Source organism: Colossoma macropomum, unplaced genomic scaffold (genome assembly GCF_904425465.1).
Source record: "Colossoma macropomum unplaced genomic scaffold, Colossoma_macropomum, whole genome shotgun sequence".
In the NCBI taxonomy this organism is placed as follows: domain Eukaryota; kingdom Metazoa; phylum Chordata; class Actinopteri; order Characiformes; family Serrasalmidae; genus Colossoma; species Colossoma macropomum.
Genome location: NW_023494787.1, coordinates 21743543 through 21760631, shown reverse-complemented (window position 1 = coordinate 21760631; position 17089 = coordinate 21743543). Strand labels below are relative to the sequence as shown.

Below are 17089 nucleotides of genomic sequence, written 5' to 3'. Positions count from 1 at the left end.
GAAAATTACAGAACAAAAAACATTGTATTATCCAAGGGCACCATTAGAATGCAGGTTTGAATGTCTCAAGAAATCCATTATAATTTTCTAAGCAAAGCCGCACAATCGGCAGCTTGATTGGTCACGACTGCTTCTGATTATTGACATATCTGGCATGGCGTCGTATCCACTGTAGTTAGCCTGTTATTGTACACGAGTATTAATTTCCATAATCATCGAGAAGTAACAGGTGTTTTGAACGCATCTGCGTGCAATGTTGGGGAGCTGCGGAATACAACCAGTTACGCTGGTCTTCAACAACTCAAAAAACTGCTTTCTTCACCTGCCATCTAAACTAGTCACTCAACTGTCTTTACAAGAGGTGTGTGTGTGTAGTTAATAGCATGCTAAGCTGTCCTTGCTGTCTTAGTAAGGGTGCACTTTAACCCCGTCTTTATCAAATGTAGTCCCAGGCCCTGGAGCTCTCCTGGGGATCTGCAGCTCCTGTGTTCCTCAGCTGGATAAGAAGCCACACATCATTGCAAGAGAACAGGGTGGAGCTGAGTAGACAGTTAGGGGAGAAGCTTGGACTTCAGGAGGGAGAACAGGTAAGGTTAGAGGTTTGAATACGCCCACTTAACTAAACCATGAATTCATTATTTGTTGTAACATGTGGGGTGAAAGCAGAATGATCTGTTAGAGGTGGGCGTTATGGAAAAATACAGTGTCACGATACTTCAAGACATTTTCACGATACACAGTATGTCACGATATTTATTTTTTCTGACACCTGAGGAATTGAAACGGACAAAGAGGAACCAGTAGTGCTAGCTACATTTAAAGACAACACAAATAGAAAATATTTTGATGTTATGAATATGATGTTTTTATTCAGTGTTTCACACACTGCAATGCACTAAATCCATTTAAACAGACCTAATTATACTATCTTTGTAATCAAACGTGCTGTTGTTCAGTGTTCTAAAAGTACTGACAATATCAATGATACGCTCAGAAAAGCATATTGTGACAAAATTTTTCATGATAACGACAAATTTCATCATACTACTAAGCCCTATCTCTTACGTGCCATGTTCCAGGGCTTCCTCCGGCCATGTGGTCAGGTGCAGTCTGTGCAGCAGGTGTTTGTAGAGCCTCTGTCTTCAGATGACTGGGAGATCCTGGTGAGTCCCAGTTGGAAATAATCTACTTATACGGTGTAAATAAGTAGAATTTGAAATTTACACTAGTCTTTTTATTTACATAAGTCATGATGAAATGTATAACCACATAGTCTAATGCATTTGTTTCCAGGAGCTTCACAGCACAGCTCTGGAGCAGCAGCTTTTAGACCAAATTCGAGTTGTCTTCAGCAATGGGGTGTTCCCTGTGTGGGTGGACCATCACACCATCATCTACATTAAGATAGGTTTGTATCCTTGAATCATCATTGTAAAGCAGTACTCTTAAACTCACAGTACTCTTTGTAAAGCAGTGTCCCTCTTGTCCTTGTAGTCTCCCTATCTCCCTCTGTCTCGTATGGCCGGCTGGAGCAATTCACTGAGCTGATCGTCTCTCCGAAACTTCGATGTGGAGACAGGCAACTCTCCCCAGTGGCTTCAGATCCAAAGAGCCAGGTCCTGCAGAGGCAGCAGAACTTTGACCTCACATCCTCTTCCACCACCTCCTCCCTTGAAACCGATGCTGTTCATGATCCATTCATTGATCAGCTAGAATTCAGTCAGAGCCACTATGGTGGTCACTGGGGTGGAATAGCTGACCTGAGGAGTCTGGTGAGATATGTGTTCACAGGGAAATTTGAGCCAGTAAAGAAGATTCCTGAAGTCCCTGCTATCCCTGTAGTCTTCCCAGATTGTGTACTTAGAGTGAGCAGATCCCCACCAGGTGCAATCAGACATCTTGACTCAAGTCACAGAGATGTTCACCTGTTACCATGGGACTACCTACAATACGAGTACTGGAGTACACGACAGCCAGTCTTAACTTATGCTAGGCTGTCTAAGATACATTCTCCTAAAGAAGCAAGGGAGCAAGCTAAACAAATGATGGAGAAGAAAAAGAGCGGAAATGCCCCTCAGACAGAAAATGATGTACAAGAACACATGGAAGAATCTGTGGTGGTCAGGATGCTGTGCCATAATGTGGAGAAGCTGCAAGCAGATCAGAAATCCTCCACAATGGGAGAGATTTACTGTGGGAGGGTGTGGGTAAGTATTGTCCTGTGCCACTTTTCTTCATAGTTCAGACAAAAACTTGTTTGGTAGGGGCGTAACAATGAATCATGACGGTCAATCATGGATCTTGAAGAATACACACTCTGTTCATTACATTTATGGGGTTTTGGCAGGCGCTCTTATTCAATTTGATTATTTTACACAGATAGGCAAAGGTAGAGTTAGGACTCTTGCCCAAGGACTCTTATTATTATAGTGTAGGGTGCTTGCCCAAGCAAGGGATTGAACCCCAGTGTACAGTGTAGAAGGAGGAGGTGTTACCCACTACACTATGCCGACCGGTTGCGTTGTTTGAGGACCACAACACACACTAGCATGTCCATTAGTACACTGTACAACAGCATTCAGTTTTTGATCAGAATATGGCACGGTAGAGTTTGGAACCCAGTATCATGAGTCAAATTGAATTGATTGACCCAGAAGGATAAGCGGTTTAGATGATGTATGTATGTATGTATAATATCAAATAAAGTCTATTTAAGATTACTTAGTGTAGTTTAAGGCCGATGTGTGACGATTTAGGCATGCAGTTTGCATGAGGCTAATTGGTGGTTACAAGCTTCCATAAGCTTCCATTTCATGTTAGCTATATAGCATTCCACAACCATGAAATTTTAGCTGATGATTAATTGTCATATAAATAATTGTGATAAACAGTGGCAGTTAATTGTAGCCATATTGCTACTTAGCAGCTCTCAACTGAAACAGACACATCCTAGGCTCAAATAATCACTCACTGCTGCCCATAAAGGTATTACAGGACCAGTCATAAGTAAGAACTTACAGTGAGACCCATAACATGCCACAATAAATGTGTTTTCAGCTTTCTTTTACATGTGTATCTGTCTCATATTGGCTGATTAAGAACTCCATATTCCCATTCTGTTTATGTAGACATGTGATCACAACTGTGAATATTAATTGTGATCAGCTTAAAATAATCACAGTAAGCGCAAATAATTGCAATCTGGCGATTATGTCATTATGTAGTTGTGACAGGCCTAGTAGGAATTTTGTTCCCTAATGGATGATAATTCTTTAACACTCATTCTGAGTGTGATAACACAAATTCTGAAGTGATTTTCTGTAATTGAGAATAGTGTTTCTCTTCTCTCTTCAGATCCCAAGCATTTTACGAAGCAGGCTGAATATAGACCCACACTCTGCTGTGAAAGTTTGTCCCATAAAGTGCATTCCTGAAGTAGCACTTGCTGTCTCTCTTCAGCCATTACAGCCCTTAGTGAGTACATCTCTCTTCTCTTCAGTACTGTGTGTACTGACATTTCACCTTTTAAATATCAGAAGTATGTGTATATCATTTAGGACACATTGAAATAAGGGGATTCCACTGTGCTGTGTGTTTCCTTTCTCTCGCTGTAGGCTGAGAGTGAGAGAGAGGAGGATGTTCAGTCTGCGTTTCTAGGCTGGCTGCACGCACTGAGCCACCAGCCTTTAGCTTGTCTGACAGGTCGGACCAACATCATCCTCCTACGTTGCACTGAAGGTACAGACAAAGCATGTGTATTTAATACCATTTAGTATTGTTTGGCTTTTTTTAATCCCATTTGGCACTGCTCTCTTTTCAGGAAAGTATGAGTTTGTCTTGACTGTGCAGAAACCTGAGCCTGAGCCTGAAACCCCAAAACAAGTGGATCAGATCTTTTTTTTATCCACCAGTGTACTATGCAAACCAGACATACAGGTATGTTGATGAATGAGTGGATGGAAAATTTGTAATTCCCTGCATTTTCATTTTCACGCTCCTACATGCATTTAACACCAAAGTGTCCTGTTTCATGTTTTTTATCTAGGTTGTCAAGGAACATCATACTTCAAACCACACAAGCTCAGTACAAACTGCAGATGAGTCACCCTGTGTTGGCTTTCCTTCCCTCAGCTCTCTTGGGTAAGTCCTGAGTACCAACATTAGCAATGTTTCATAGCAACAGAAACCACCGATACCAAACCTTGGCAAAGAAAAAAAATTGTTTCCAAGGTATTTACAGTCATATGGAAAAATTTGAACACCCCCAGTCAAATTACATGTTTTGTTGATTTTCTACTTAAAATAACGTTTCTGTACATTTTAGTGCACAATTGCTGCTACATTTAATATATTGGGGCAAAAATAAAATATAAAATATGCCATAACTTTTTCACATTTTTTTTTCTATATATACAACCCCATTCCCAAAAAAGTTGGGACGCTGTGCAAAATGTAAATAAAAACAAAATGCAATAATGTGCAAATCATTTAAACCCTGTATTTCATTGAAAATAGTACAAAATAGTACAAGAACAAAAACATTTCACTTTCAAAACTACGGCAGTCGGTCTCCTTAGTTCCCAAACGCTTACAGAGTGTTGTTAAAAGAAGAGGTGATGAAACACAATGGTAAAGATGCCCCTGTCCCAACTTTTTTGGAACGTGTTGTTGGCATCAAATTCAAAATAGGCATATATTTTTCAAAATACAATAAAATTTCTGTTTCAACATTTGATATGTTGTCTTTCTATTATTTTCCTTTAAAAATATGGTTTCCATGGTTTGCATATTATTGCATTCTATTTTCATTTACATTCTGCACAGCATTCCAACTTTTTTGGAAATGAGGTTGTATGAAATTCAGCAATAAAACATGAAAGAGCATGGAAGTGCACAGAAGTGTGTTCTCTGTAAAGGGTGTGTACTTACTGTGACTTTTGCATCTTCCCCAGAGGCACCCATATTTTTGCATGTGGCTGTATATAGTAACACTTGAATAAGCACTAGTGCAGATGGTCCTGCACTAGTATCTTAATAATCTTAATCATACCAGATGGGCGTAAGGATGGGGGTGCACGACTTTTTTTTGGCAAAAAAAGAATGGATCGGATGTACCTTATACTAATAAATGATACATCGCTCTGTACTGCTAATCAAGGTGGAGCTCTCTCTCTCTCTCTCACATATATATATATATATATATATATATATATATATATATATATGACAAATATTGGATTTTGGCACTGGCCCACAATTCCCATATTGGTGCATCCCTAATTCCTGATTTATGCATATTTCTGTGGATCTTATATGCTTGTCTTGACTGTGCCTGTCCAGTGGAGTGGATGACATCAGTGCATCTGCTTTTGAGCACATCTTCCACAGTCTGATGGGGGGTCCTCTCTCCTGGGAGCTGGTGTCCGCTGGCTGCGGTCTCCGGAGTGGAGCTCTGCTCGTTACAGGAGCCAAGGTGACCACATAACACTGGACTCATGTTTGTAGACGCCTTTTATAATGACCAGTGTCAAATAAAGACAAGTCAAAAGCAGACAGCAATACCATTTGTCATTTTCAGTATTTTTTCAACATGTAGAAGTAATGGAAATCGCAGTGATAGCTGAGAATTATAACGTGTGATGAATCCTGTGGTTGACTAAAGGGCAGTGGAAAGTCTGCACTATCCAGGGCCCTCTGCAGAAAGGCAGCAGAAGAGCTGGACGCTCATGTTGAGGTGGTGGACTGCAAGAAGCTTAAAGGTTGGAGGAAGCCTTTGTGCCTTTCTGCTGTGCTGTTGCTCCTTCATGAGAAGGATCATTTTAATGGATACAGACTGATATTGAGTGTGTGAGATGATCTCCTGAATCTTTCAGGCAAGAGAGCAGACACAGTGAGACAGAGGTTGGAGGAGGTTTTTGAGCAGGCCGTGTGGAGGCAGCCTTCAGTGGTGCTGCTGGATGACCTGGATCACATGGCTGGGGCAGCCACCTCGCCTGAACAGGAGCAGGGCACAGAAGCTGTGCTGCGTCAGCACATCGCACAGAGTATTACACCACTCTAGCCTTCTCTCAGGCTATGTTCACATTACAGGCTTCATTGCTTAATTCAGATTTTTTGCCCATACCCAGTCTTTGGCTGTGTGCACATCACCAGGTTACTTTTTGCTTTAATGCAGTGTGGACACACAAATCCAATCTTTAAAATCAGATCTGAGTTACTTTCCTATGTGATCCTAGATCAGATACATCTCAGATGTGTAGCTTTGCCACCTTAATGAGGACAGTCAGATGAGATAGGGTGTGTGCATGTGGGGTACAGGTTTGTGTGCACTAAAGACAGATATGAGTCACTTATAAACACAAATGTGAACCATCAAGGCAGAACAAAACAAACAAAAACAAAACAATCTAAACAAAACAATTGGAATTAAGCCATAAGGTTTATGTGAGTGTAACCTTTCCACCTTGACATTTGTGTTTGTAAAAACATTTGTGTTTGTATTATAAGTACTGTTAACAGATCTCTTCTATGAAAAGACCCGCATACAATGCAGGCACAGCTGAAACAACATGATGATGTCAGTGTTATGCAGATGTGCAGTGAAGTGTCGTTGTAATAACAGTTGTATCATGGCCATGTATGGGTATCTGTCCAATTTAGGAACTCGCATGAAAATGACTCAAATCTGAATTGATTTTTGTGTCCACACTGCTGTGACAAAATCAGATGATAAGGCACTTCAGCTCTGTAGTGTGAACATTGCCCTAATCACATTTAATTGCTCTTTCCTTAAAGTGGAGTGGTCTAATAGTGCCTTTGTGTGTGTGCTGCTCAGGCCTGATGGATTTGGTAGATGAAATAGTGGTGCGCTCCAGTCTCGTAGCTCTGCTGGTCACTGCGCACACTGAGCACTCTCTTCACCCAATGTTGACCCAAGTACAGGGAACACACTTCTTCCAGAGCTTCTGCAAGATCCAGACACCAGACCAGGTTAGCTCACAAAGCTAATTACGTACTGTACACCTTTACTGTTCATATGGGTTTAATTTTAACCCTTAGACGTCACAGTTTTTGCTGGTGATAGCAAACACTTGTTGTCATTCTACATTAAAATGTGTAACATTATGTAATGCAACTATGTAATTATCTAGGATATGTTAGTACGTTTAAGTAATTATGTAAATAATTATGTAATAAACCATGTAAACTATTTAAAATCATTCTTTTTAAAATTAATTTACCAAATGAACAATACGTTATAAAATAATTAAAATCAGTTACAAAATTGTATTTACTTAAAATGTAATGCAAGTTATGTTAACTTTGTCATTGTCATTATTATTAGTAGTAGTAGTAGTAGTATTATTATTAATTGTCGCTGTCTGGACCTTGTCTCTCCCTTTTTGTCTTTTTTTTTTTTTTTAACATCTCTGTTTTGCAGGAGTGTGTTCCAGCAGCTTCGACATAGTATTAGCGTATAGTTATTATTATTTAGAACTCTACATCTCTCCATAGGCCTCTTGTAATTTAAATAATGTGTGTAAAAGGTGTTGATTTTGTGTCATTTTTTTATTTACATTCAAAAGAAAGCTATGCTTTATGTAATTGTTTGCTTTTCATCCATACATAAAATCTGTGTTGTTTTGTGTGTACAGACCAAGAGAGTGGACATCCTGAGATCCCTGATGGACAGTAAGAATGTCATATCTGAAGACAGTTTCATGAATCTTGATCTGGACACCATTGCCATGAAAACCGAGGGCTACCTTCCTCGAGACCTGAACCTTCTACTGGACAGAGCCATTCATGCCAGCATTGCGCATAACAGAGGCAGTGGCACCGTTCAAGGCATGCGTTCAATCAAATCACACATTACAATGATGATGTGGTTGTTGTTCTCCTGAAGATCTTCAACTCTGGTGTTTTCTCACAGGTTTGTGTTTGAGCAGTAAAGACTTCCAGCAGGCCCTGCAGGGTTTCACACCTCCCTCCCTGTGGGGGGTGCAGTTGCAGACGCCCAGCGGGATGGGCATGGAGCGGATAGGGGGTCTTCACCAGGCACGCCAGCTCCTGATAGACACTATCCTGCTGCCTGCCAAGGTAAAGCAGAGCTGGAGGTTAATCATCTTGTCAATTCTGTTTTGTTCCCTTTGTCAGCTTCATTTATCTTACATTATCATATTATGTTACATTACATTATCACATATTACAACACACTTTTCAGTCACACGCATACATGCAGGCCATGCACGTGGTCTTATTGAATTGTATGCATGTGATTTCAGAGCAAAGATACACTACTTACTTCAGAAGTTTGGAGTCAGTTGCCACATTTTTTGTGTGTGTGAAGTTATCACCTGAGATTCATTCATTTTCTAAATAGTATGAATTCTAGACAATAATCTAATTTTTTATTTGTTCTTGATGCTGCACAGTGTTCTGTGTTATTTTAGAATTTTCTGCAGCTCTGTTCATTCTAGACGGATCTAAAATGTACTAATTTTTATATCCAGCTCCAGTCCCTACAGTGTCCCAATAATAATAATCAAACCAATGAAGGTGCACGGGACTAGAATATTATAATCATTTTATACACTTGTCTGCGACAAAAATAGGTTTTATATTATCAGTGATTCCAAACTTTTAAATAGTAGTATATGTTCAAATTAATGAGTTACCTACACACATAAATGTCAACAGTCAAGCCAGAGTGATTGAATCTGAGCAAAAATTTGGAATTGAGCAACAAGGCATGTGAACTGTTTCCTAGCCGCCAGTGCTAACGCCCTGTATGATGTGTTCCAGTACCCTGTGCTCTTCTCCAGTCTGCCCATTCGCCAGCGCTCAGGGGTTCTGCTTTATGGAGCTCCTGGCACAGGCAAGACTCTGCTGGCTGGAGCTGTGGCCAAAGATAGCGGGATGAATTTCATCAGCATCAAGGTGAGTGTGTTTATGTGGGAAAAGCATAATGCTTGTATACTTGTTATTGACTGGGCCTTAAGCTTATGTAACCAACCAAAAGCCTCATTTCCATTACATAACATTAAAGAAATAGCCCTGGCCCTGCTGTGGATAGTGATGTGATGCAATAGTGTTATCCTTTATTAGATGGGTGTAAAATTAAAACCGTTTGGTTAGGATAACAAAAGACATGTACCAGCTCTCTTCTCAGTAAGAGGACTTTAGCTACAGCTGTTGTTTTTTCTCTGCTGGCTTTGTTGTACCAACAACTGTAATGTCAGTGCTGAACAGGTTCCATTACTGTGCATGTATGTTTATGTGGTGTTGTTCATCGTTAATGAGTGTCACTGTAGGAGACATACAAGGGATTAAGCTGTTAAGGACTTTGTGTTCTCCTAGGGTCCAGAACTCCTCAGCAAGTACATTGGTGCCAGCGAACAAGCTGTGAGGAACGTGTTTCAGAGGTTTGCGTCACATTCACCACTAAAAAACATCCACCTCACCACCAAACTACACAGCCACACTACAAAGCTGTTTACAAGTTGTTTAACAGACTGAAAAAGCTCTCTCTCTCTCTCTTTTGATTTTTACAGAGCACAAGCAGCTAAGCCGTGTATCCTGTTTTTTGATGAGTTTGACTCGCTGGCTCCTCGCAGAGGTCATGACAGCACAGGAGTCACTGACCGGGTGGTTAACCAACTGCTCACACAGCTGGATGGGGTAGAGGGACTGCAGGGTGCGCACCCAAATACACCTTCATTTTCAGGGATTTTTATAATTAAGTGATGCATGATGTCCAGGCCACTTAAAGTTATGAACATCTTTGCCATCTTATTGGGATTCCGAGCTGGCACAACCTACCTTGAGTGTAACATTGGCCCTCTTGACACTACAGCAGATGTACACATAGTTTCCATTTATCACAGTTGTCAATGAAAATGGGCAATAAATGTCCAAAAACATGCCATCCATGGCTTTAAGGTGCACAAAAGTAAATATATTTGTCTCGTAGTCTGGCTTCTTTTAAGGTGGAATGTTCATCCATATCCTGAATCAGCCCTATAATGCTGTCTGGCTTTAGAACGTTCAGCAGCAGAGTGAGGTAGATCTTTTTTTGTACGAATTGGATTCCCTCAATAAACATTAACAAGGGCTTAAAGGATTTTAATGTAGTGATTACATCAGTTCATATGTGGGTAGTTTAGATTCCGAAAGCAAAAGGATTTTGTTCCAGCTGCCTGGCTTCTTTAATTAGCTCAAACCAGCAGCATAGGTGTCCAGGCAGCTGAGACAAAATCCTGGGGAGGATTATTACTCTCTGGACCTAAATTACCCACCTCTGTGTCAGTCAATTAAAAAAAGGACCACACATAGCTACAGTAACAGTGACCTTACCTAGATTACTTAACATAGTGAAGCTTCAACCATTTTATTATTTAAACAAGAAGTGATTTATTAAACCTGTAGCAAACACTACCAAACCATACCAATAAATTACCAAACCATACCAATAAATTACCAAACCATACCAACATACCAAAGTTAGCTTGCATTTTTTTTTACCAGAAAGCATGTTTATTTGGGCGGCACGGTGGCGCAGTGGGTAGCGCTGTCGTCTCACAGCAAGAAGGACCTGGGTTCGATTCCCGGCCGGGTGACTAGGGTCATTTCTGTGTGGAGTTTGCATGTTCTCCCCGTGTCTGCGTGGGTTTCCTCCCACAGTCCAAAGACATGCAGTCAGGCCAATTGGACGTGCTAAATTGCCCCTAGGTGTGAGTGTGTGTATGTGTATGTATGTCTGTCTGTCTGCCCTGCGATGGACTGGCGACCTGTCCAGGGTGTATCCTGCCTTCCGCCCAATGACAGCTGGGATAGGCTCCAGCACCCCACCGCGACCCAGAAGGATAAGCGGTTTAGATGATGGATGGATGGCATGTTTATTTTCTCCCTTATAACCAAGCACGACAGGTAGTATGGTATTACCACATAACTGCTGTGCTGAAACAGGTTACTGGAGGGAGGTGCTGTGGATATCGATTAAGAGGATCCTTGGTCTGTCAGTGTAAGGAGCAGCCTGCAGTCTATATTTACAGCTCCTTTTTTCTGCACGCACTGAAAATGCACAGAGGGTATGCTGGTGGTATGAGAAAGCAGCCCCCCAAACCCTATGATAGCGTAGTCAATTAAGAGAACTCAGTAGCGATAGCTGTGGGGCCCAATCAGATGATGGTATTTTGTACATGCTCATGCTATCACAAGCCTAGGATCGAGTTCCAGTTTCTACATTCCATAAATATTTATGTATCCACAGATGTGTCTGTGAATAAATATTAGATATTGGCATCGGACCCCAATTCACATATCAGTGCATCTCTACATCTTTTGATAGCTGCTGTCTTGTGGAAATCAAAATTTCAGTATAGATATGCAGCTAATGTTTTTCTTCACTATCACTTCTTCACTCCTTCACATCAGTTTTCTTCACACTGATGTGTATGTATCACAGTCTGTCACACAAATGTGTCTTAGTGCTCCTGTTGAGTGGAGAATAGACCTCGAAGTGTAGTCTGCAGTCTCATTTGGAACTGCTGTATTTTTTCAGGAGTATATGTGCTGGCAGCCACCAGTCGTCCTGACCTGATCGACCCTGCCCTGCTGAGACCTGGGCGGCTGGACAAGTCTATCTACTGCCCACCTCCTGACCGGGTCAGTCTTAAATTACTTACTCGGAAAACTTTCACTTTCACTTGTTTTGTGAGGTAGATATGTGAATGAAATCTACAGCCCCTACGGAGAGAAAGAATTAGTTTTTACATAAGTTTTTGTTTTAACAAAGGCCTGAACTGCTGGAGATTTCTGATATCAAATGTCAGTGTGAATTTTGAACATTTTTAATGCGCATATGAAGAATTCACAATTGTGCAAGAGATGTTGGAGAAATGCTTAAATTATGTGTAATTTTCTTCATTTATTTTGGTGACTTTCCTTTTCCTTTTATAGTCTAGTAACATACTTAATCAAAGTGTCTTTATTGCTTTCCAGAAGCCCCACTCCCCTCCCATAAAACAAATGCATGTGATCTGAGCTATTTTAAATGAAAACCTTTTAACTTTTAACTAAACATAAGCAGCATACAGAGCCAAATAACAAGATATCTGACCTTTCTCTTGATGCTTAGTCACAGTCATTTAGATACGTGTGTAGGCTGAGATTGGCACTGATGGTGACGTGATGGTCAGTGGTGTGGCTTACAGGAATCACGGGTGGAGATTCTTAAGGCCCTGACTCATTCAGTGCCGCTGGCTACAGATGTGGACCTGGAGCAGATTGCTGTGGCCACTGAGCTGTTCACGGGAGCTGACCTCAAAGCTCTGCTCTACAATGCCCAGCTGGAGGCCATTCACAGCAGCCTGGGGCCTAGTCTATTGCCTGTGAGTTACATGTAGTACTTCACAGTTCACAGTGGTCTCTGGCTATATTCTAAAGTGAAAAGTTGACAGATAGAAACTATATAAACTTTTTAGAACGTGGAAATAAATGAATGTTGTAAAAGCTCTCAAGGTCAGTATACCCTCTGTTCTGATTCAGGATCTGGGCTCAGGATCGGACAGTGATGTGAGTCTGTCCTCGTTGATCTTCCTGAACCACAGCAGTGGCTCTGATGACTCTGCAGGGGAAGGCGAGGCTGGGCTGGAATCCTCTGCAGCAGTGCTGCTGGATCACAGTGAGCTGGCCCCTGATGATCCCCGCCACAACATCTGGCGCCTCTACTTCGGCAGCTCCTTTGAATTAGAGCTGGGCAACCAGTCCCCGTCTGAGCTGGTAAGAGATGGTTTATTGCAGCACATTTGACCGGAATGATTTTCCAACTGTGTTCTAGAGAGTACACACGGCACCTCAGCTTCAATTCTGAATTTCTCAAAAAAGCAGTGCAGTTTGTATTTACACTAGCTGTGAAGTTTAGGGAAACTCTGTCTTCTTTTCAAATGACTATAATTACGAAAAGTAAGATTAAAATGAAGATTAAGTAAGAATAAATACCTACAAAGGTTATTTATGAACCAAGAGTATGAGTAAAAGTGTAAAGTTAACATGTAAGAAACAAAATTTGACATTGCGTATTCCTACTTAGTTCATGTCCCTGGTCATATTAAGCAAAATTCATCATACTATACTTAAAAGACTCAGTTATTGTTTTCTTACAATATTTAATCAAAGTGTTGTGACCTTTGCTTGCCTTTAAAGTGTCATCTGATATTTGATTACCTCACTGTGCACCATCAGGCACGGAAAAACCTAACCAACAATATTGTGTTTCATCTCCCTCTTCTTCCACCCCCACCTATCACTGAGTGAAACATTCAGCTAGCTCATCGCCCACCCCGATACAGCACTTCACTCAGAAAAACATCACTATGTGAGGGACAGTGTGTTACGATTTTCAATCCATGCTGAGCATGTTTCACCTAAATAATGATTTGACAGAAATGAGCAGGAGCAAAGGCAGAAAGAACTGAGGAGCTGACAAGCTTGGTTTTGAGAGAAGGACTGAAAAGCCACTGAAAAGTGGACAGCTTTGATTTTGTGTTGTTTTTTGTTTGTTTGGGGGAGAAAAAGTTGTATGTCTGCTGCGACCTACAGCCCTGCCTCCAGCGTCCTTCCTGAGCCCAGGGTAGCACAGGCCGTGCTACATGCTTTAATATGTTAGGTTGTGGCAGCAACTCTTTTGTTTTAAAAACATTTCTGAAAAGTGTCCCCAAACCTTTGACAGGCAGTGTATGTGATGCAGTGCTGTTACAACGTAAGTGAACAGTTACTGTAATAGTTGAAAAATGGTTCACTCCTCAAAGCTTGACGTTTGCTCTTCAATTTTGTGTCCTCTGCTCCCAGAATTCACAGTGTCTGTCTGTTCAAAACTCTACCACTCATGATCTGACGGGCGCATCAGTGAGGGACACAGGCTGTCTTCATGGCCCGGTCGTCATGACCTCTCTGCAGGAGGGCTTTCAGGAACAGAGCCATGAACAGGCTGAACGCCTCAGAGCTGATCTCAACACAATCAAAAGCAACTACCGCAGGAGCCCTGTGAGTCAGAGGCCTGCACTGACACATGCCTGATAATTCTAGTATTTTTTAAGGTGTTTAGGGGCATCTAGAGCCCAGAGATACCATACAGAACATCATACACAGCTCACAACCTAGTGCATGTGTGTATGTTTCTAGGAGGACTCCTCGTCGGTGAGCACAGGCCCCAGTAAACCAGGCCTGCTGATATGTCAAACTCATCTGGCCTCAGCACTGGCCAGCACCAGAGCCTCCATCAGCAGACAGGACTGGAGGAGGTACACTGAACTGTGAGTATCTGTTGTTTGAGATTTTTATTTTTTTTGTAAACTATTAATGAATTTATTATGACTATTTTTTTGTTTGTATATCTCTCAGCTATGAATCCATTGGAGCCTCAAGGGAGGGCAAACCGCAGAATACAGGCCTGTTTACACCAGGGCAGCGAGTAACCCTGGCCTAATGAGGACTATAACCACGCCTAGTCTGTATACTGAGGCCTGTTTCACACATACTACTTCTGCTCAGGACATCTTGCTTTGTATTTCAGTGCTCATGTTAAGAGGTTAGAGCATTCGCACAGCACTATATCACAGTTGCAGGACCAAAGCAGCACTGCATGTAGAGACAGAGGTTTTCAAATCCTGACCTTGAATTCAGTTTCCAGTAACTGGAAGGTGAGACACAAAGTGGCCAATCAGTTACATCAGCAGTTCAATTAACCACCAGTGAACACAAAATACAGGACTGGTAACTGGACTGTAAAAGACTCTATGTAGAGAATAGGTATTGAGCCTATTTTGTCCTCAAAATACAGTAAAATACATGATGAACGAATGAAAATTGAACAAAAATCAAAACATGAATTCTGTCATTTTATGGCAAAATGGGTGCCTGTAGAGCTTGGTTAATCACAGGTACATAAACGTTAATGTGTTGATGGTCAGTGCCTGCCCGCTGCAGAGGTCATGCTGACACGTCGCTCATATCACGCAGAGGTATTATGTATGTAACAGGCCTCAGTGCTCAATAAAGAAAAGCAGTAATGGTGTAAGTAGTGGATGTGAAACTTGAATTCTTTATGAAAGTCATGAAGTCTTATATTTAGGGCTATTTGCTGTTCTCCTTTGCCTTAATGAATCAGAAGTATTAGCCTAAGCTTTAATCATCGTGTTAAATGACATGTTTGATGATGATAAATGTACATTTATCATCATCAATCTAAATGTACATTTAGATTGTAAATTATGTACATTACTCAGCCTTTCTTAAGGTTAGACAGTTTAATAATTAATTCATTTAATATTCTAATTAAAATTTTAGTAATTGTAATATATTTAGGAAATGCTTTGGGAACATTTGCACTCTACACACTGTAAATGCAGAAGTAAATGTGTAATTAAACAACGAGTATGTATATATGTGAATCACTAACTTAATTAAAATAATATTAATTTACTATTTATCCAAAGTGCATTAATTTGCTTCCTCCAAGTACTTTGCCTATAACCTGCTTTACAAGCACACATCCATCAGGGTTTAGCGTGTTATTTACAGAACTCTTACCCTTGCAATTACTGAGACAAAACAAATTACTTAATAATTATAGTATAAAAAACCAGAAGGCCTTGAATTAATCTCACTTCATTGTTACACTTGATATTTATCCAGACCAGCAGATGGCAGCATATAACAAATAACTAATGCATATCTAATGTGTAGCAGACTGTCAGTATACTCATCATATTGATTAAACCATCTGATGGGGTTATTCACAGCATAATTTGGCACACATTTGAAAACCCACCAGACCCAATCTGTTGCTTTTACCTCACCTTAACTGAACTCATGAACACTTTCTGAAAACTTAATGAGTTTGTGGTTTAGTTAAAATTATAGCATTGAATAACCTGAATTTCTTAGTGCGTCAAAGTTTCCTTTGTGCTCCTCCGCAGGCCTTTTTAGACACGCTCTGTAGCTGAAGCTGTCTGCACATTTCTGATTGTCGTTAAATGTTCAGAGCACGCTCTCCATTCACTCTGCCTTGTGTTTGGCAGCTTTGAGCTGAGTTTACAGTCTTGCTGGAATAGAAGACGCAGAGCAGCCTACACATTGACACGGGAGGTGCTGCAGACTTATATATAGCAGGCCTTTGTTCTATCAGAGAACACGGCGTGGGCTATTACTGAGAACTGCGGGAGACGTTCTAAAGCCCAGGAGAGCGCTGCACGTGCAGCTACAGCCCATTCGGCTGTCGTGCCTTTTGCTGAAACGTTGTGAAAGCAGCACTGTAATGAATCAATCGATGGCTACCTGCACTGGGAGAGTGGTGGAGTGAGTAGTAGAAATCTGTGAAGTAAGAGTAGCTTCACCTCTGGTGATTCTTGACATGAATACAAGTAAAGTTATTAACAAAGAAAGCTGCTCAGGACTAACCTACATTTATTGTGCATTGAGAAAAAAATCTGAGCTGACTCATTAGCTTAGCTTAACTAAATTAGACTCAGGGCCTAAGGGTGTCACATGAACATGTAATGTTTATTTACTTTAAACATGTGGTTTGGTACTTGTATATGTATTTATATTTGTCCTGTATATAGGTATTTACTCTTTACCCTACTTATTTCCTCATCACATTTTTTTTTTCATTTTTTCCTTCATGCTTACAAAATAATATACTTGGGGATGCGGGGGGTAGGGTAGCATGCCACGTAGGGTCCCCAAATGTTCAGAAACAGCATGATAATAGATGCTCTCAATAGAGTATATGATGAGCTGCCAGTTTTTTACCTACACTCACATATAAATGCACTTTATATGTATTGCATCAATTACTAACTGTACCTCATACATAAAGGAGGGACCACTAAAGAAACTGACCACTGATGGTGGGCTAAAAAAAAGATCTGTAGTGAAAAAAGATCTGTAGTGTTGTACCCAATCTGGTCAACAAGATGTGTCTCTGAGAAAGTGTCCAGTAAGTGCAGGGGTCACCAGTCTTCTCTGCAAGAGGCTGGTGTGACTACAGGTTTTTTTTCCAACTTCCCACATTTTTTTTCCTACA

The 17089-nt window shown here is 40.9% G+C and overlaps 1 protein-coding gene across 1 annotated transcript; it reads left to right on the top strand.

The window, feature by feature from the left end:
• The first annotated feature begins 134 nt into the window (after window positions 1-134).
• Window positions 135-15488, top strand: pex1 (peroxisomal biogenesis factor 1). The gene is made up of 24 exons (XM_036566428.1): window positions 135-361; window positions 447-587; window positions 1080-1163; window positions 1294-1408; window positions 1495-2207; window positions 3355-3474; window positions 3615-3738; window positions 3821-3936; window positions 4046-4140; window positions 5341-5473; window positions 5663-5759; window positions 5874-6044; window positions 6836-6990; window positions 7656-7848; window positions 7934-8100; window positions 8806-8940; window positions 9361-9425; window positions 9555-9697; window positions 11564-11667; window positions 12216-12392; window positions 12550-12783; window positions 13852-14046; window positions 14185-14315; window positions 14404-15488. Exons 1-24 carry the CDS (start codon window positions 254-256, stop codon window positions 14486-14488), a joined length of 3801 nt encoding a protein of 1266 aa, XP_036422321.1. The 5' UTR covers window positions 135-253; the 3' UTR covers window positions 14489-15488.
• Window positions 15489-17089: the final 1601 nt, after the last annotated feature.